Source organism: Bombus impatiens, unplaced genomic scaffold (assembly GCF_000188095.3).
Source record: "Bombus impatiens unplaced genomic scaffold, BIMP_2.2 scf_1054, whole genome shotgun sequence".
NCBI classification, from domain to species: domain Eukaryota; kingdom Metazoa; phylum Arthropoda; class Insecta; order Hymenoptera; family Apidae; genus Bombus; species Bombus impatiens.
This window is the reverse complement of record NT_177473.1, coordinates 1-22,569: the sequence shown is the minus strand read 5'-3', so window position 1 is coordinate 22,569 and position 22,569 is coordinate 1. Positions and strand designations below refer to the sequence as shown.

At 27.3% G+C, this 22,569-nt stretch overlaps 1 protein-coding gene across 6 annotated transcripts; it reads left to right on the top strand.

Annotated features, from left to right (window-relative positions):
- The first annotated feature begins 603 nt into the window (after nucleotides 1-603).
- LOC100740555 (NK-tumor recognition protein) lies at nucleotides 604-18,903 on the top strand. Of its 6 annotated transcripts, none has more exons than XM_003493160.4 (14): nucleotides 604-895; nucleotides 1,125-1,241; nucleotides 2,035-2,150; nucleotides 2,218-2,341; nucleotides 2,416-2,599; nucleotides 2,738-3,022; nucleotides 3,091-3,311; nucleotides 4,081-4,209; nucleotides 4,579-5,690; nucleotides 8,346-8,771; nucleotides 8,860-8,997; nucleotides 13,381-13,569; nucleotides 13,644-13,789; nucleotides 17,957-18,903. In XM_003493160.4, the coding sequence occupies exons 2-14, from the start codon at nucleotides 1,173-1,175 to the stop codon at nucleotides 18,070-18,072; spliced, it is 3,255 nt and encodes a 1,084-aa protein (XP_003493208.1). In that variant the 5' UTR covers nucleotides 604-895; nucleotides 1,125-1,172; the 3' UTR covers nucleotides 18,073-18,903. The 6 variants fall into 6 exon arrangements, with proteins under 6 accessions (XP_003493208.1, XP_033179336.1, XP_033179337.1 ...); XM_033323446.1 differs by lacking the exon at nucleotides 604-895 and having other exon boundaries at nucleotides 1,173-1,241; nucleotides 4,579-4,681; nucleotides 4,766-5,690; XM_033323445.1 differs by lacking the exon at nucleotides 1,125-1,241.
- The last annotated feature ends 3,666 nt before the right edge of the window (nucleotides 18,904-22,569 follow it).

Genomic DNA, 22,569 nt, shown 5'->3' with positions numbered 1-22,569 from the left:
AAAATTAGTATCCTTATTATCATGTTTTATTCTAAAGCATTATTCATTTTATATTCTATACATTCTACATTTCAGTATTTATTTTCACATGAAATAGAAATAATACTATGGGATCTGAGAGGAAATTTCAGTATCTTATGCCATGTGCAGTATCTATGTATTAATACGTCAATGCACGTGGCAATTAAACCGGGAGAAGCGTACACATATTTATATACTGTATCGGCCACGTGTGATATAATAATTTTTGTTATACAAGTACAAATTTTAAATGTGTAAAATTTGTAATACCTTATAGCGTACGATATCAAATGAAAAAATTAAATTTATACATGAAAATTTCATACGTATACAGTTATTTATCTACTGATTGGTAGACAACATATAGTTAACACGTTATTCATCTTGTATATATTATATAAAGATAATACTTATATATATAAAACAGTTTTATAGTTGATATTATATTTTATACTTAATTAAATTATATCAATAACGATCGACCAGAATGATTAATAGTTTTATTTAGTAATATTGCTATAACTGGGAGGCGTAATGCTTTATATACTTATAGTTTATGGTCGCGTTTGGTACTTGGTACACGTGCGCTTATGATGTGTGTGCCATGTCATGTATACGTACTTACGCGCGTGAAGAAGCGTGATTCGAACCTAACAAAGAAACTCATAACATAATTAAAACGGGATGATTGTGTAGCATCAGAGACATTACAAATTAAATTTTTATCAACACGTAATATTATATTAGACAAACAAATTATGGTTTTATAGAATATTTCTAACATACGTATTTAAATTTTTCGCTAAGGATTCTATATTACTTCATTTGACAGTTTGATGTCTGTCGATAGTTAATATTTTTACACTTCTAAAAGGTAATTAACTGTAAATTCCATATTATCCCCCTTTGAATTTAATTTTTAATAACTTTCAATACTTAGTTTATACTAAATAGTTATACATTATTTTATACATTGATTGTAATACATGTACAGCAAAATTAGAATCACTTTGTTCGAATATAACCTCAAATAAACGCGTGGTTGTTTAGAAACAAGATATGAAATATTCTGTTTATTGTATTTTTTAATGCTTTAATTACAGACTGCTGCTGTACAATAATTTTTTAGTTTATCGTTAAAAATTGTTGTCATGGAGACTGGATTTTTAAATTTTCACGATGAAGAACAATTTTCAGACTTTTCATTATCTTTGGAACAGGTAATAAATATGTTACATTTTTGTTAAATAGTACATATTAGCATAATTATTTATTTGAGTTTTAACAATGTAAATTTATATAAAGATTTTATGTTATAATAAACATCTATAGAATATTAATCAGGTATAAATTATGCATTATATTTTATATTATTAGTAATTTAATTTCATATATATTTTATTTAAATTAATGTGTTATTATTGCATGGCATTCACAAATAATTAAATAAGTTTTGAAAAATGGATGTATAAATATACATAGACATGTGTGTCATTAATTTTGGACAAAATTTATATATGACGTTTTCTTATGTTATAGTCCATTTAAAGAGTCAGATAGTTATATGAAATTTTAAATTGTGAGTAATACTATAGATAATTGTTTTTAGATATAATCGTATATATTGTATAATTGTTATAATCTTAGTTGATTATTATTACACATATTTAGAAGATCTGTATTTGTTTATTATTTTGCTGCTATTTTATTATACTTTTATACTTTATACATTAAAAGCAAATAATATAATATAACAAATACAAAGAAGAAAAACAAAGTAACATATTAAAATAATTACATAATGAAAATTTATTCTTAGTGATTTTAAAGGACCTACCAATTTTGAATGTGTGTAAACATTTTTCTGTAAACTATACAATTATTAAATTAATACTAAATTAAATTATATGTACTATAAATTTAAAGTTTAGTATTACTAAAACAATTCAGGTATAAATATTTCTTTTAAAATTTGAAACATATATAAAATAAATATATACCATGTTTCAACAGAATTTAATGGAAAAACCCCAAGACCTATTGATACATATGGTTGAAAATGATTTTGATTATATGGAAACTCATCTTGATATTACAAATTCTACTAATGTATGGAAAAAAGAACATGAGTGAGTATAGTATTTTTTTAAAAATGATAAAATTAAAATTTTATTACTGTGTATTATGTTATTTCAGACATAATGAGAGTGTGGATGAAATGTCAGATTCAGAAATTTCTACACTTTCTAAAATTGATAGTATTAAAGAAGATTTTGCAAAAGTTCTTACAGATTGGCAAGAACACATTGGTTACTTACAGGTTTTGCTAATTCTTTGGTTCGTTAAATTTGCTATTTTTAATGAATGAATTTGTCACTTATGATTCTTTTTTAGACTTCAGACATGGATGAATATATGGATATTATAGGATTAAGCATGAATGGTACAGATAAAAAAAATTTTTGCACTACAGAAAGCATAATTCAGGATGAACAAGCAATACATAGTTTAGAATCTAATTTGCTTATAATGAAACAAGAGGAGTTAGGGAAAGAATCTTGTCTCTCTTCTTCTCAGGGTAATTACAGTACATCAGATATAAAAAGCACTAATAAGGGCATAAATTTATTTCATTTGACATATACTGGATTGGCAACCAGTACCACCTAATGACGAAATCTGCTAGAGTTATTATATTTTATATTATATTTTATAGAGTACATGACAGAAGGTAATTCATATTATAAAATTGATGACTTTATGGAAAGTGATAGTAAAAAAATAGAGATAGAAACAAAATCATCATTAATAGAACCCAAACATTCAAAAAGTCAAAATAAGTCGAAAAAGAATATACATAAATATGATAGTATAGGAAAAGATATTAGTGCAAATTTGTTTTTAAAGCAAAAAAAGAAAAGGGAACCAAAATGCTCACAGCACAACAAAGATATACAAAATGGTGGTCAAGATAATAATAAAACTACAAATCAATTACCAGGTATATTTGAACAAAGATATATATATTTACAATAGTTATTAGTAAATAATTTCTTCGTTATTATTAAGTTCTGGAAGCTGGAGATGTTAAGAGTTTACTTGAGCAATTTGAAGCTTCTGAAAGCACTTTAGTATCAACTTATTCATCTGCTGGAATGAATACAGAATATAATCCAGATTCATCTACGAAATCTAATGAAATACAGCAATGTATAAAACAGCCTCAAATTTCAGACTTACATAAAGATATTAGAGATGCTTTACCCAAAGAAGTCATCGAAAAAATAAAGGTAATTATATGATTAATTAATGAACTCTTCAGCAAAATTAAAGAATTATGAAAGCGCGATCAAGAAACTGTCATTTTCTTACTGATATAACTTAACTTCTAAAGTAAAGTTGTACAGCAATTTATTTATAGTAATTTTGAAAGGTAAATGATTTTATCTTCTCAAGTTAATTTTCATGGATGAGATTTTTACAGAAACAAGGCTGGGAGGTCAATATAGCTTTTTCTTTTTCAAAAATTTTGCAAACTAGAATGTTGTTTAACATTTTTTCCCATGATTTCAAATTAGTATAAATTTGAATATTAAATCATCTATTTTAGAAAGTTCTTTTAGAAATCCAGATACATTTCTTTTTTTGTTTATTTGTACAACTACATATCAGCTTTTAAGTAATTTCTGTAGAAGGTATGCTTAAAGTTTCAAGTGCATGAATGATTTTAATTGCAAACAAAATTTTGTAACCGCATGAAATTACTTGACCTTGTAAAATTTTGATAAAGAGAAACTCATCTAATCTTCCAGCTTCTCTTCTTATTGTAAAATCTTCCAAAAAATCAATTTGGGAAGGTGAAAAGAAACTTCACTTTCCAAAATAATTGCAGGCAAATTATTGTATGATTTTTCTGTATTAAATAATGTCAATCAATAATTTTTTGCTTAAATTTTGCGATATTTGCTTTTGCCATTAAAATGTATGTATAACAAGAAAATCAATATTTGGAATAAAAATAAACATAAAAATTGATTATATTGTATTATGTTATATTAGACATCTGCACGTAAAAAGATGATTTCAATATTACCTGCAATGTCTAGTAATCAAAATAATGGTCACAGTAATGGAACACGTATGCAAGATGCTGCTGCATCACTTTTTCGAAACAAGATATTGAAAATAGTTAAGTATAAAGAATTTATAACAATATATTCATCTTTATATATTTCTAATGTATAAAAATACATTTAAATCATTAACTTGTTTAAGATAATAAACAATTAATCTTTTTTGAAGCATTAGAATATATAAATTAGATATTAGAAGAATTCTTAGAATTGGATCTCACATTATGAAGTATTTCATTTGTATTTCAACTCCGCAGTCGTAAACAATTTTTTTACGTGTTATTATTATTATGACAGTAATTTTCTTTATTGATTACGCTTGTTATTATTATTATTATCAATATCATTTACATTATTACTATTGTTAGATAATCATAGTGTTTGAATAAGTGTAAGTAATATAATAATTATCGTATTATATTAGGTGACAAATAATACTAAGAGTAAAACCATCGATGGTGGATTAGTTCAATTGGATCATGATTATTGTAGTATGAATTCCTGTATTAAAGGTTTAGATAATAACAGTGAGTATGAGAAACAGTCTAGTGACAGCGAAGAAGTGATTACTATTAAGAATGACAATCAAGGCGTATCTCATTATTACACAGCATATGAAAAACAATCATTTTCATCAGATTTGCATAAAAGTTTCATGAAAAATACAGAATATTCAACTGACAGCAATTCAAAGAAGGATAGTGGTTTGGAATCAGGTGAAGTAAGTGATAATAATGAAGAGCAGTCAGGAGTTACAACAGTTAGTGATATTCAAGATAATAAACCTACAAAACAACTGCAAAATGAAACAAAGATTTGTAGAAAAGAAACATTAGCAAGCAAGGGAAATTGCCAACAAATTAATATTTCAAGCAATACTACCAATTGTGTTATTTCACAAAATAAAAGTATATCTACAAGTAATGCAATACCTCAGATGAAAATACATTCAGCTCTAGCAGCAAACATTTTGCAGATACGACAAGATGTCTTAAATAAAACAAAATCTATAAAAGCAGGAAGTCAAAGAACGAAACAAATGGTTTCTGTATTAAAAAAACCACTTAATGTACAAGTACCCGTTGTAAAGACTATTTCCAATGAAAATATAGTAACTACTACTAATAGTTTACATGATAAGGTGCAGAATATAATCGTCCAAGAAAGCGTAAAGACACTTACAAAGGAGGAAGAAAAAAAACCTCCCCGTAAAAAATTAAATCTAGCAGAATATAGAAGTAGAAGAGAACAGAATCGCAGTGATAATAGTAGAACAAATTCACCATTGCAACCTATGACATTAGTATATATCCATCATGCTTCCACCACAACTGAACCTATTAAGGATGACCCTAAAAATTTAATTTGGTCAGAAAGAGAAATTGTCTCAGTTTTAAAACCAAAATTAGATGTAGATGAGAAAACGGTTCGTTCAAAACCACTCACTTATGACATAGGAATTCAAACTTATGAAACAGTATTTGAATTTCCTCCAAAATCTTTAATAGATGTTGATGAGAGACACAAGCAACGAAGGTAAGAGTACAAAAATATAGATTGTTAAGAGCTGTTATCTGAAATAACTCTATTTATTAAGGGGTTATTCTGATCTAGAAATTTGAAAAAATCGAAAATTTTTTTTCATGTTTCCAAAGTTTAGACATTCAAGAATATTCCTTTAAAAGGATTTTTCAAAATTTCAATTATTTTATGAGTTACAGCCATTTTTGTGACGCAGCATCTGCTCCGGTCCGACCGGGGCTAATGTGCAATAAACGGTAGACGCTGCCCGAGTACCTACGTCTCAAAACTTTAAACGCGTTTTTCTCGAAACTACTTTTTTCGAGTTGGCGTGCACGATATCTCAAGTTTTAATGAACTGATTTATTTTAAATTTGGTCTGAATATTTCTTATATACTCCTCTATCGTCCGAACCATGCTCAGCTCAAAATCTTTAATATTACTATTTTTTAAACGTTCGGAATTGTCAAAAAAACGTGCGAAATAAGAAATTTTTTTTCAAACGGCCGTCATTTTGTGAAAAAATGTTGTATTGACTTTTCCAAGATTCAGACAATGGCGGCATCCATACTAATTAAGAGTCCATTCGCATTTTTTGTTTCGGATGACCAGAAGGGTTGATATCATGCACGCCACGACACCCCATTTTTTTGACAGTACCCACTTTGCCAGCTCATAACTTTTTAAATATTGAGTTTTTTTCAGTGAATTTTTTACATAATCTCGAAATATCAATAAACAAATGCTAAAAAGAAGGATAGCAAAAATATTTTTTGTTTCGCTTGTACAGAGCGTCAAAAATCGCCCGAAATTCATGTCTCTAGACCAGAATACCCCCTTAATTTTATCAAAAAATGTTTTATAAGTCCTATTATATATATTCGTCGTAATTTTCGTTTCAAACTTTTGAGATATTTTTTGAGACATTAGAGAAACCTCTTTTTTTTTATATAGTACCATACATTTTTGTCAATATTACTTTTAGCTAAAATATAGATGGCCTCAAAGACCTATAATAAGATGATTTTGCATACATCAAATATGATGTACTTTATATAAAATATTTTTGTGTTGTCAAATTTATAAATTAATTTCAGATGTAAGTTCTTATTAGCTGATTATGTTATATTATGCGTATAATGTGTTATAATATGTTATAATATATGTTATAATGTAATATATAATATAATATATTATGCAGTGTATCAGTATAAATAGATATCTACCTAATACATATCTTCTTTGTCTCTAATGATATGATTTGTCTTTAATCTTTGAATAATTTTGAACAAGAGCAGAAAGAAATATTCTTTATAGTCATTTTTTTTTAGTCTTTTCAAGATTATTAGTATCTTTTGTATGAAAACATATATCTTTTTCAAATATATCTTATAGTCGATATTATAATATTTTCAAATATATCTGACTTATAAACTTGAGATGACTTTAAATCAGTGTAAAATTGTGAATTTACTATTTATCTGACAAACAATCAAAGTGATCAAAGTGAACGTGTCTATGAGTACCTTTCGAGTTCCTTAAAACAGATGATCACAGATCGTAATGCTTAAATCTTTCTATCGAATTATCTGTGTGCATGATCATTAAATATCTAATGAATAGCTATTCAAATATTCTATGAAAAATTTCCAAATCATTGGATTGGATATAAAGATTCAGTATATTACCACTTTTGATGTCATTGGACGTTCTTCTTTGGAGAAAAATAAGAAAAGATGTTTATAGACAATAAATTATTAATTCAGAAGATGTATGAAATTGTTTAATTAGAGTTCATGCTGCTGTCAGCAGCAAAAAAATAATTGAAGAGCATCACAATCAATAATTTTTTATTGCAGAAAGTATATATCAGCTGATATTTCACTTTGTATCTTTGTAATCTCAACTTTGGAATTCAATCACGTTTTTATTGTTCAAGATTATAATTTACAGCTGAAATTTTTTGCTTTAAACATTTTTCATATCATTATAAAGCAGATATTTACGTGTTCTTTACTGTGTATATTCTCCTGTATATTTCTTAAAAGGATTCAGAACTTCCATTATGAGAAACTGGTCTTGTAATTAAATATAACTAAACAACCAAATATTATTATAAATGGATGAAATTTTATTGTTTTTTTTTTTATAATCATCTGTCTTACTATATTTACTTTGTATAATGCCCTCTTTTTGAGTTAAAATAATCTTAAATAACATACATATTGCATTTTAATTTTTATTAAAACTTCAAACTATTTTTGATAATAACATCTTTAATTTTTATCTAGTTATCCAGAGATATGTATTGTATTCAACTTAATCTTTTACTGTTTAAAAGCATACTTATATTCAATGTAATATTTTCTATTATCATATTGTAAAGTGGAAGATGTTAATTAGTACCAATGTAATTGTATTTATCTATGTATCGCTCAATTCTTTGGGTTGAAACATAAGTATAATAGAATATGAATAAATAGGTACCTAGGTTTGGTTGAAATGGAGAATGGAAACATTTAAAAAGTGTTTATCTTTAGTTTTGAGTTCTTTTAAGATGTTTTGTAATTTAAGAAGAAATATAATTTAAATTAGGTAAATATTTGCTAATAATGTATATTACCATATTTTCAATTTATTTATTTATTTTAAAATTTCATAATTTTCAGGGATAATAATGTACGGGATAAAAATCAACGATCTAATAAAAAGCTCGGAATTGGTTCCAACTCAAATCGATCTAAGTCAAGAAGTAAAAGTAAAAGCAAGAGTAGAAGCAGAAGCAGAAGTAGTAGCAATCGAAGTAGATCTCATAAACGAAGTAATACACGTCATCGAAGAATAAGTCATCGGCGTAGCTCCGTTAGCTCAAGCAGTAGTTGGTCATCGCGTTCACATTCACGTTCGCGTTCACGTTCGAGTTCATGTTCGCGTTCACGTCCGCGTTCACGCTCACGTTCGCGTTCACATTTCCGTTGTCGCTCACGATCAGATACAAGGTCTTCTTTCAGTTCGGAATCAAGATATTCACGATCGCGTTCTAGATCGACTAGATCAAGATCCCAATCATCCTCTCGATATTCTAGTTGTTCCAGGTATATAGTTATGAAATAGATTTTTTAATAAAAATTCAATGAAGGCGATCAATTCTTCAATTTAACAAAGTTGTGAAAATGTTTACAGATCTTCATCTCGTTCAAATTTCGGAAGAATTAAATGGTCAAAAAGGAGAAGAAGACGAGACAGGAGACACTATATAAGTTACGACAGGCATAGACAACATTCTGCAGGGAGTTATCATACCTACAGAGATTGGAGAAGGTAAGTGATTTGTATTTATAACGTTTTCAAAAGATATAAACTTTGAAATTTATAACTATAGTAGTTATAAATTTATAACTATAGTAGTATTAAAAAGATTGCTAAATTTTTATTTCTAAAAAGGAAGTGGAATTGGAATTCTGCAACTATTAAGTGGCTGATCGAAATGAAACTTGGTAAGTATCATGGAGACAGATAGTGGATCTGAAATATGAAAACTAAGTGTTGGCAATATACGCGATCAAAAAATATGGTTCATATACATATGTATCCATGTCAGTCTGGTGGCAGCAGCGTTGTCGTTTTTTTCTTTTTTTTTTTTTTTTGCCAGCTGTAGTACATTTAGTCCAAACTAACACCAATACTTTCTGAAAGATTCATATTTTAAAAGTTGTTTTCTTCGCTTATTACGTGTCTCTAGTCTTTGACATATACTTACATGTATCTATCAGCTATATACTTTACACACGTGCAATAACAACAAACAGAATTTTTTAATAGATAAAGTGCTAAAGATGAGATTTTATATTTCAAATCCACTATCTCTCTCCATGATATGTAGCAAATTTCATTTCAAACGACTACCTAATAATAAAATTCCACATAAAAGAATGAAATTGACAGCTTTACTAGCTAGATAGCAAGATCTGTATCTTTTGACACCAGAACAATGACCTAAGCATGTTTCCACATGAAATACTTGCATATTTGAACGAAATTTAGACATCCAGCATGAATGCGATTAATTTAGTATAGTATATGGAAGAAAATCATCTCTAATATCTTAATTATAAGCAAAATGTTTTCACAACAAAAAATCCACAAACAATGTTTAATGTGTTATCTTTAAATATCAATAAACTTTCAAATCCTTTTTTCAGAAGTATCTAGAATCTTGTCATAAATATTATATAAGCATTAATATTCAAATTCAACTCAAATTCTATGATGCATGTTATCAATAATAGATTAAATTTGATAAATGATGTTCTTTACTTGATCTTATAGAAAGAAATTTAAATGGACAAATCTGGAGATCTAAATAGGTAGTTAATTGATAGATTCTTGACCATATTTTAGGAATAAAACTCTCTAATCATGCTCGCTGTAAATTGATTTCATTGCTTTATTGGATATAATTTTTTTGGAAGTCTTTAATTTCGTTTAAAATCATTTTGATACATTACCGTATTAGTCGTAATATTTTTAATTTTTGTTATAAAAGAAATTTAACTTCCATTTTTAAGATTGAAAATGAAATCTTTAATAGTGGTGCCCGGATTCTCAAAAATCATAGATGTCCTAGTTCAGTTCGGGTCGGAAAATATTAGCCAGAATCGGATGGGATCCCGAAAGTGTCCCACTACATGTATAATATATACCTACATATATATAATATGTATTTAGACACGAATAAACGGGTCGGGTCCCGAAAGTATATTTTATACAACATACAGATATACGTTTATATTAAAAGATGAACAAGTAGTGACAAATATAGATATTTTATTGTAAGTTATAATACTGAAAACAATTTCTCTACATCTACGCCGCGCTAGTTCACGAACCGGTCCGTCAGAAATTCCCTGTCGCTCCACGCGAAAGCTATTATTGTTTATACGCCTGAGATAATACTATTATAAAGTTATGATATAAAAGTTATTCTATATATAAATGCAGTTTTTATTTCTGCTTGGGATCTCTGAAATAATTTTTCTATTTTCACCGACTCGCAAGTGCAAAAAGGCTAAAAGCCACTGCTGAATATTGTCTAGTAGAAATTTTAACCTAATAGACGTAACAATATTTTCTGCACTAGAAATATGAATTAATTATCCTTTCTTATTGACATAATTATTATAAGCATTATCCCTGGGAATATCGTGAGAAGACCAATGGATGAGAAATCATAAAAGAGCAATTGTCTTAAACCTTTTAAATCCTAAGTTTTGAATAATTTGATACAGGAAATATTGTTATGCTTAATATAGATCAAAATTTTTAGCAGTCAACGTAGAGGAATTATGCTTGTTACATTATAATTTAAAATAATGTACGGTATATAAGTATACTATAGTAAGTATGTATATTTAATATCTGTTACTATTTCTCCGTCTTTCGATATAAATATATACCTTTATGTTGTATGATGTATACTTTCGGGACATTCTCCATATTCCTGTGTATATGTACAAGTGACAGTAAAACATTGAATATTGGATTATGTAGCACCACATACATGTATAGCATTCGTCTGAACTAATTTTCGCTAAAGTTAATGCTTGTGTAGTGAGCCATAATATACCAGTAGTCATTTTTTTATAGATAGAGGATTTTTATAAATTATTATGTTACTTGTGATATTTTTTCTTTTTGTTTAACAATAAATAACGATAAATATAAAGGAATAGAATAACAAGTCTTACATCATCAAATATATTCGAGGTAATTTGCGACATACATAATTGCCATAAGTCATTACTTCATACTTATGACGTTATCTCCGTATGAATCATTGTACACAAATATAGATATATGCAAAGAAAAACACGAAAATGATAAAAAATGTAAATAATAAATTAATCCACATAAGTTCAGCTAATTAACATTGTCTATAAAATGAAATTTCCTTTCATAAATGTTAACAGATTTTTCAAACGGTAAATTATTCATTGGATTGTATCTTTGAAAAACACTAAAAAATGTTTACTAGGTAAAACCGGCAAATATAAACATTATTGGAACACTGTATATATAGAATGTTTCATATAATTTTATCACTTGAAAAACATATAATTAAAATTTCATAAAAATACTTCCTACAAAAATTATATAGTTTTGTGAAAGCTAATGTAATTACCATAGAGATATCAATTTTTAAAAATAAAATTCTGTTTGCATATAAGTTATAAAGGAATGAAATTTTTTCATGTGTAAGAGATTAATCAAAATATTACTTCGCATAGAAAATGAGAAAGAAAATTTTGTTTGTACAACATTTGATGACCTCGTAGGGCGAAATTATCTTTAAAGAGGTCATCATATATACAGACGCATAAAATACAGCATTACACTAAAAAATCAAAATTAACATATTTTATTTTATTGCCTTTTTGTTATAGAATAAAAATATCCTTATTATCCTTTGGTCCCTACAATAGTATGTAATTTTTGTAAGAAATATTTTCATACAACTTTAATTATACCAAGATTTCTTAGGTGATAAAATTACATAAAATAATATATTTTAAAAAATGAAGATCGTCTCAAAAGTGAACAAATTTTATTTGAAACATTTTTTTTTTTTAATGACGAACAATTTGTAAGATAATCGTAAGAAAGAATTACAACTTTGGTCTGTATTTATACACAAGTATGTAAATAGGAACGTCTAAATATTTTCTCTTTTTACATACACGTATGAAAAGACAAAAGATAAAATCAAACTGTTGGAAGGATCAAAGAAAATGATAAAAGGAAATGTTTTACCAAGATCATACTATTCGCGAGATTTCGAAATTATAATGACAATCTGATTGTATCTTTTTTAAGTGAAGTAATTTTTATTTTCTCTGGTAGAACTAAGAAATTGTGATAACATACGTATCGTTTTGATTAAAACATTCTAATCTAAAGCTAACTAATACATATTCTTGCATATTAGTTCATATATTTATATAGTTCAGTAGGATTAGTTCTTTATATAAAATATACGTATCAATAGTATAAAAATATAGAAAAAATAGGGATGACTTTATATTTTTTAAATAACTTTATTTGTAACATGTTAAGTTATTAAACATTTCAATTATTGTCCCCTTTTTATTTTTTTTTTTTTTTTTTGTCTATTCCGGGACTACTGACTAATTTTAATAGCAAAATTCTGTTACTGTTACTGTTACTGTTATTTAAAGCCTTTTCTAGTCTCATTTTCACGATTTTACATAAGATAAGATGTTACAACACTAGTAAAAAATATGCTATCATTTTATTCCGGACTGTTGGTTTTATTGAATTGTTTATATATCACATTATTGAAAAATACATATGCGAAGTAAATGACTATTTAGAAAGTAAGTATAAGTTACTTACTACAATAGTATTAGCTAAAGGAAGTATAGAAAAGTTAGGATATACAGGGTGGTTGATAATTCTACGTAGAATCACCCCCTTTCCGCTTGTACCACCAGTTACCAACCACCCTGTATAACTGATCTACGTTTTATCTGAGTATATTTTATTTGAAATTTTTAACTTTAATTCCACAACTGTGTAGATATGTATATCTATACTTTAGAATAAGCTATATTTTTATTATAATTATAATTTTTCAATGTTGACTTATTTGTTTAACGTAACGTTTTACATTTTTATCTATGTTAGATCACCAACAACTTCATACCGCCGATCTTATGATAATTGGTACGACCGAGAGAAACAAAAACAAGTGGAAGAGAGAAGAGTGATTTACGTTGGGCGCTTGGATGAAGCAATCACTAAAGCTGATTTACGTAGAAGATTTGAAACTTTTGGTCCTGTAGTAGATATTAGTATACATTTCCGCGAACATGGGTAACTTTCTGATATTTTACAATTCTTTGTTATACTCATTGCATATCCTAAACTAAATATATTTTATATTTTAGTGACAATTACGGTTTTGTAACCTTTGCTTATAAAAATGACGCATATGAAGCTGTAGAACATGGTAATGATGATCCCACTTTACCTAGATATGATTTATGTTTTGGAGGTCGTCGGGCTTTTTGCAAAGTAAAATATGCTGATCTTGGTAAGAATAATTATATTACACTATATGCATATACATACATATAAAGTAGCAATTTACTTTAGGAAATTGTAATGAAGATCTGATTTTAACTAAAATTTCTTTACGAGTTTACTGGAAAATCTTTAAGTACAAATAATCTTCTGCATAAGTTACTACTTGAAAAAATATTTGATATATGCTGTTTAGATATACATACATATATATATGTACATATGCATATATATTGAAATTTATTGCTAAATGAAAATTGTTTACCAAAATTGAATTTGTATATGTTTGAATAATTCAGGAATTTATCTAGACAATATCATTTATAGCAAATATTTAGCTATTGTTATAATACCAAGGAACCATTAAGATGTGCGAGTGCACTGATCCTGTTTGTTAATGAGTAATGATTTAAAATGTTACTTATCAATGTTAATACATTGGTTGAAATTAATGATAGATTCTAAACCCCTTGCAAATATTTCTAAAATAGTACTGATATAAACTTTAATTATTCAATATTGTCTGGAATAGTTAATTATTTTCAGTAAATACGTTTTCTTACTTTTGTGTTTGTAATGTGGATGGTAATCCAAATATTGCTTTTAAACTTCATAACCTTTTTAATGTCTAGTCACTTCAAGATCTTAATTCATACATGACGAAATACATTTACACTATATGACAAAAGTAACAGTGATTTTGAGAAACTCAAAGAAAATAAGTTTGACGAAATTAGTTTATCACATTATATTCTGTCCTCAAACATTTAAATTAAATATCAAGTATCTATTTATACTATTGATAATATATTTAAAAAGATTAACTTTTCGGAATAGTGTTTAGATAGCTGCACTATTTATTAAAAATTTGGTAATTTTCAAATTCCATAAGTCGCTTCTTAAACTCTTAAGATACTAGAAAAATTTTTTTCAATTTCAGCTTTTAAAAATCATTATCACTGCGTCAGCATTGGTTTTGGCATTGACTTAAAGACAATACATATTAAATATTTTTTCAAAATTAATGCTTTTACGTTTTAAGACATTCGCTTATAAATAATTCCACAAATGTATACAATATATAACATATAAATAATGATAGCAGAATGATAACGTATGATAACAGATTCAGGTAATGATTTCAAATGCAAAATATCGTCAACGTATTATTCTTAAAATTAAATAAGAAAAAATATTATTAATCTTAAACATTTGGGAAAAATTACAAAATCTTTCTATCCGACAAAATAATCAAAATTACTTCCTGGTAATATAGGCAGGAGTTATTAGCATTACTATTAACTATAAACAACATTTGCACAAACAGTTGATCGAATTTCTGTTAAGAAAAATTACAAGTACAGTACAATACAAAATTACAGTACAATTACATGTGTATATGTATACAGGATGATACATGTAAAGCGTGACGATCGAATATTGTCGAAAATATTGGTGGTACAAAAAAATGTAGTTAAGAAAATCTAATGTGTTCTGGAGGCTACAACTTTCCTCATAATTAAATTTTTTGTACATTGAGGGATCAAGGACATTTCAAGACTATCAGCATTTTTTAAAATAAAACTATATATTTTTTAATTTATTAAATATGGTCCACTTTAAGATGAATTCAATGACTATAGTCATTCAAGGACAATCAACGGCACAAGTAAAGAAAAAGTCATTATATGACTTTAGAAAAAGTCCTTCCAACTATATTCATAATATTGCAATGTTTACAATTTACGATATTTACAATTATTTGAGCAGAAGTTCCAAGTATTGCTCTCTCACTTGTATACATTTCATGAACCCATAATAGAACTTCATATATCCTAATTTTTTGTGACATAGATTGACTTTGAGTGATTATAGTTTAATTCATTTTGTTATAGACTATATAGTGTATAGACTAGATAGTGTATTAAAAATATATATAGTATCATTTTAAAGAAAAGTGATAATTTTGAAATGTTATTAGTCCCCTTGTATACAAAAAATTCAATTACATGAAAAGTTGTGGTTCCTAGAATACTTTAAAATCTTTTTAGCATTTTTTTGTATCGCCGACATTTTCGACAATATTCAGCTGTTACGCTTTACTTACCTTACCCTGTATTATTATTACACAAGGTGAACCACGAAACGTGATCAGCTTAAATTATTCTGTTGTTAGTAGTCCGATCAAACATTTTTTTTGTCAACTCTTTTTCCGGAGTTTTCAAGGTCACTACTTTCAGTTTTTTGTAAATAAACCAATAATCAGAACCGAGGAAAGATTTAAAAAATAATAGTAAATCTGTTCGGATAAAAAAAATATTTATTTTCCTATTTGTTAAATTCGTCTCAATATCCACTAAAAGATAAATGTAGAAATATTACAGGTTTATCTACAAAAAGCTGAAGATGATCTTGAAAACTCAAAGAAAAAAAAGAAGAGATTTGACAAAAAATTTATCATAATTATCTTAAAGCTCTTTTTGAATCATATTATCATAAAAAAAAAATTTTCGATCGTCCCAGTGACAGAATAACCTAAATTAATCATGTTTTGTTTCACCCCATAAATGAAGAATGTCCTTGTCTTTATTGAAATATAGTATTTTATTACTTGATTGGAAGATTGTCTAAGACTTAAAATTAGTAACAAATATTTTGTAAACAATATTTATCATCTTAAACATTCTATAAAGATATAAAGAAGTATGCGGGTATATTTATAATGTTATGAGTACGGTTGCGACATTTTATTTTCCAAACGTATCCAGTAACAGTGTATTATATAGTCCATGAACGAATTTGATGTAAAATCCGCTAGAATTACTGAGAACTGAGGAGAACACCACGGAGTAGTAAAAGCTTGAAATCTTGTACTTGAACCAGATGTAAAATTAAAAAATCGCGAAAAATATTAATCTCACAATTTTTAATTATTGAAATTTTTGAATGATATAAATCAAACGGCGAAGTTGTATTATATAGAAACATTTAATTATATCAAAATTGCTAGTTTAAATAATGATCAATTCAATTTGTTTTATAAATATAACGAACTATGATAATTAGCATAATTTTTATGTTGGCATCTACCTGAACTGTGATCATAAAACTTGCCGCCATGGTTAAGGTGAACAATCTTGTTTGGGAGTTAGTTCTTGAACTTGTCAACTCATGAATTTTTGTTCATACGTCATTATATATTTTTCATATAACAAATTTTTGAATACCGGTATAATTGCATGGCATTTATAATTGAATATCTATTTCAAATTTGTATAATAAGTAACAAATTCATTCTTGTATTGTCATACCATTTCCAATTTCAATTATTTAATAATTTTGTTCCATCAATATTTCAAATTATTTACAGAAATATACAAATACAAATCCCAAGTTTTAAAGATATATTTGTATTTTTGTATGATAATCAAATTTATATCTTAAATGATATCATACAAATGTTTATTTTACCAATAGAATCAATCTTTTATCAGAATCATATCTTTTATAAAAGATATTGTGTCTAATATAAAAAAATAATATTTAAATAATTAAAGGAATAATAAAATTTATTAGTAGAGTAACTGTAGTGTTAGTTTCTGCATTTTGAATAACTAAAGTACATTACATCTTTATCTATCGAAACTAATATTTAACTATATATATATTAACTATAATGTTATTAATATTATCGATTCATCAATCTATATAAAATTACATATGATTTATTATTGTAATAAACGATTTTTTAAAAGTGTATGACATTTGATAATATTTAATTACTATTACAAAATTTGAATCCTTTCTATCTCAAATGAAGTTTTATGTGCTAGTATTTCAAGTCTATTATCTTTGTATTTATTTTAATTGTGTTTTATTTTTGTAAAAGTTAAAGTTATTGTCACATTGCAATATTTTTTACAATTCGATATAAAATAAAGAAATATTCACAGAAAATGAATTGTTACCTCATTATATTTGAGCAAAAATCTGTCCTGGAAAGATCTTAAAATTGAGAAATTTTCTGAAATTCATTAATAAATTAGAATTATCTAATAGTGACCTGTTTCTTATTATTCAAATGAAATATAAAGTTTAAAATAATAATTACAGATAATATATATATTCTATTGCAAAATCATATTAGAATATTCTAATATGATGTTATTTTTTACAGATGGCATGGCAAGCAGTTCACTTAATAGCGGGCACATGTTACAAAATAGTGAAGATAACACATTTGATCTTCTATTAAAAGAAGCAAAAGCAAAATTACGTAAAAGGAAGGTTTGACATATGTACTATTTGTTAGTTATAAATGTAATTTAAAAAATTAGCACAGAGATGTCATCACTGATGATATTTGAAATAAAATTAAGCGAAGAGATCTATACTGGTATTTTCCATTAACAGAAATATAGTAAAAGTTATATAATTGTTATAGACTATAAATAACTGTTGCAATATGGCATCTATAATGAAAGTAACAGTTAACTACTGTATTTTTTGAATTAATTGAAGATATCAGTAGCAGACATATGTATAGAATATTTCTTTAATCTATTTTGATATTTTCAATAATAATGAAAGTATTAGATCTTTTCTATATGAAAGTCTGTTTAGTTAAAAATATATAACTCTTATAGATTTATTTTACTCACAGTTTTTATAAATAATTTATTGAAGCTAATACAATATTAATTACAAGATTTCTGATATAGGAGCATTTAAGTTAAATAAAAAAAATTGTAATTTAAATAATTTTAACTTTGAACGTATGAATCATAATAATCATACATATTAGTTTAAAGCTATTTTTTACATAGAAAAGGAAATGTATTTTCGTCGTCTTCGATACAAATATTATGCATTAATCGAGATAAAATGCATTATGGAAACTTAAGAACACCTTCATTATACCCTACTAAACTGTTTGTATGTTTGCATAGAAAAATGTAGTAACAAAAAAATAACAATCTGATAATACATTTACCCTATCTTATAATGGCTATAATTTCTTTAAGCAATTAAAGGTGCATTTAATGATTGTATAACATGGAATATGTGCATATTTAAATTTGCTGGATAAATATATAATATGGAATACATATGTGCATATTTAAATTTGCTTCGCTTACTTACAATTTGATATATAGATAAATTGAGTTCCATATATTTTCAAATTAAAATTTTTATTCATATATTATCGTACAAACTGTTAACTGTATTATCACTTTTTACCTTTAAATGTTATAAACTCGCAATAAACTTTTATCACATAAGAAGTTTTTATTTTTATATGAAGAGTAACATGGAATTTAAAAAATAGTGTTATTCTGACATTTATTACTTTCTTTTTTCAACATTTATCTGTTTGTTAGTTTTGTTTATTAATATAATGTAGAATTCCCAATATGATGTATTTATATAAACATAATTTAAAGGTAAGAAATGAACACATTTATTATAAATTTTCAAGTAAATATATTTTATTTCAAACCAAAATTAAGAATTCTAAGTACTAAGTTTTAGATTAAGTAAAAGTAATAAATATGATGCCAAATTGAAAAGAAACAAATTGAAAATATTTATCCCTAATTTTGGGAACTATAATTTCTTTTACAGTAAAATATCAATCTCTATAAATTGTAATAAGTTTTATCAAATGTATGTATTGCTCATGCTGACTGGAGATTAACATTTAGTTAGCTTATTTTATCAATATAATTGTTTATCTTACTTAATTATCAATGTAGAATAATATAATAAATGAGTCACAATTTAAAATACCTTTATTCGATAATAAAATGTACAAAGATAAGTGCAATCGTTGAACTATATTGTCAATCTTTACTATTAAATTAAATACTGATCATTATTTACATTTTTTGTTTATAGATTAAAGAATTTTTATATATTTTTTAATTTTATTATAATCCACTTTTATAGAACACAAAAAAATATATTTTTTACATTATTTTTTATCTATAGTTATCCAGTATTATTTATTTACCAATAAAAATAAATATTTTACGGGTATCCGGCTGGCAATGGTAATAAATATTGATAGACATGGGACAGATTGGATATGCAACTAATTATCAAGCAATAAATTTCTCTTAAGATCATTTTTAAGATATTTGGTTTTTAGCAAAATAAAACCTACGAACATATTTGTGTGAATATTATGAAAAAATTATAAACATAGTATGTACAATTATACATATAATTCGTGAACGAATATTAGTAAATAGTTACGAAAGTAGAATATTTAAAGCATTTTGTAAACTACAAAAAATATCAATAAATACTTATAATTTTGAAAAGAAATGACATTGTGGTATTAACAACATAAGATACACGTTTGTGTTTTAAAATCGAAAGGTATGTCATATACACATGTAACAATACATGAAATTGAATAGATTTTGTAAACTTTCAGTATGTGTAAACTAAAAATACTTTTTCATGGAAAATAGAACTATTATTTTACTGGATCCGTTCGAATGATAGTCATGAGATGAATAACTGCGTGATCTGCACTACCTAACCGTTTGCCTTTTGTTCCTTTCTGCAAAATTCTCCTTACTTTATCTTGAGGACCCACAACGTAGAAGTTTTTTTTCCGTTGCAGAGGTATTTTGACCGATTTTTAATTGTCAACAACTAAAAAGTTTTTTTTATTTATTTATCTACATTTTACAATTTGTCCAGTAGGACATTTGGTAAAATATTATAGCTTAGTGGTATAATAATATAACATGTGGATGGATACCCCCAGTGGGACACCATCTTCGAATTTGATTGATTTATTTCTTTAGTGTGGTGAGTGTTTGTTTGTTAGTTTATGTCCTTTGTGAGATCTGTTGGGTGTTTCCTTCTTAATCTTCTTTTTATGCTTGATGTGTCGACCGTTTCCGCTGCCAGCCGGTTTGGGTGCGTTGCTATTCTTACTCTGTACCTTCCCCAGACAGCAAACACAGCAAATAACAGCCATGTTCAGTTCTGCCCGAGCAGTCGAGCTACGCGGACGTAAAATATAGTGCTTCTGACATAGTGCAAGTGAACCAACCAAGGATGGAAAAAATACCATCGATAAGAATATTAAATAAAGGAGAAACATACACTATAAACAGGGCAGTAGACCAACAGTGCCCAATCAAAACAATAAGTGAAGTACAGAACTGCTCAAATACAAAAGAAATAGAAATGGAAATAATACAAGAAGACGACGTAAAGAGCAATACCAACAAGCATCTACCACAACATAACGAAAGCTGGAAGACTGTAACTCCCAGCAAAAAAAGAAAAATAAACTCAAACACAAACGATAGGAGGACCACAGAAACAGAAAGACAGCAATGGCTACAGGAAATTCCCATACAAAACTCCTCCAGCTCACTGACAGAAGAGATGGACACAGACCCCACAGAAAAACTAAGAACACACACGCCTAAGCCACCGCCAATATACATAGATGCAAAAATAATAGACCCCCTCATTGATCTGCTAAACAGCACAGCAGGAAAAGAAAACTACACTATCAAACAGCTCAAACTGGACCAGGTAAAAGTACAAACTAATACCCCAGTAACCTACAGAAAAGTAACTAAAGCGCTAAAGGAAGAAAACGCTGGGTATCACACTTACCAACCCAAATCCGACACGAGCTACAAAGCAGTAATCAGAGGTCTACACCCTAAAACAAATACAAACAAAATATGCGAGGAATTGGCCAAGATCGGACACCAGGTAAGAACGATCAACAACATAACCAGATTTGACACTAAGCAACCACTACCCCTATTCCTAATAGAGCTAGAACCGAAAAGCAACAACAAAGAAATATTTGAAATTAAAAAAATCTCAAACACAATAATCACAGTCGAGCCACCCAGACAAAAAAGACATACCACAATGCATGCGGTGTCAACAATACGGACACACAAGAAACTACTGCAACAGAAACCCGGCGTGCGTCAAATGCGCAGGGCAACACCTAACAGTGAACTGCCCACACACGGGAAAAATAAACGACGTAAAATGTCACAATTGCGGTGGAAATCACCCAGCCAGCTACAAAGGCTGCGTAGTCAGAAAACAGCGACAAAGCAAACTTTTCCCGCCGATTCGAAACAGGACACGCAACAATTTCCACACAAAACTATCCAAGAAGCAGTAAGGGCAACCACTATACCTGAAACAACCAACAGATAAACAAAAACAGTACCACTCGACAAATTAGAGAAAAAAGAAAAGCAAAAGTAAAATGGCAAAAACACAGAACAAAAGAAAAAAAAAACACCTAAACAAACTCGCAAAAGAAAAAAAAAATGAAAGAGCACAACAACAACGAGTTCACATAGTTCATCGAAATCCCACTGAAAACACCTGAACACATCGATCAAGCAGTAACAACATTCACAGAAACTATCCAAGAAGCAGTAAGGGCAACCACTATACCTGAAACAACCAACAGATAAACAAAAACAGTACCACTCGACATCTTCGAAAAAATTAGAGAAAAAAGATAAGCGAAAGCAAAATGGCAAAAACACAGAAAAAAAAGAAAACAAAAACAAAAAAAAAAAACCCCTAAACAAACTCGCAAAAGAAAAAAAAAATGAAAGAGCACAACAACAACGAGTTCACATAGTTCATCGAATCACTATCTGCTCACGAGAACTACAACTACTCCCTATGGAAAGCCACAAACAAAACAAAGAAGACAATAAAAATGGTACCAGCAATCAGAAAAGCAGATAACACATGGGCAAGAAGCAACGAAGA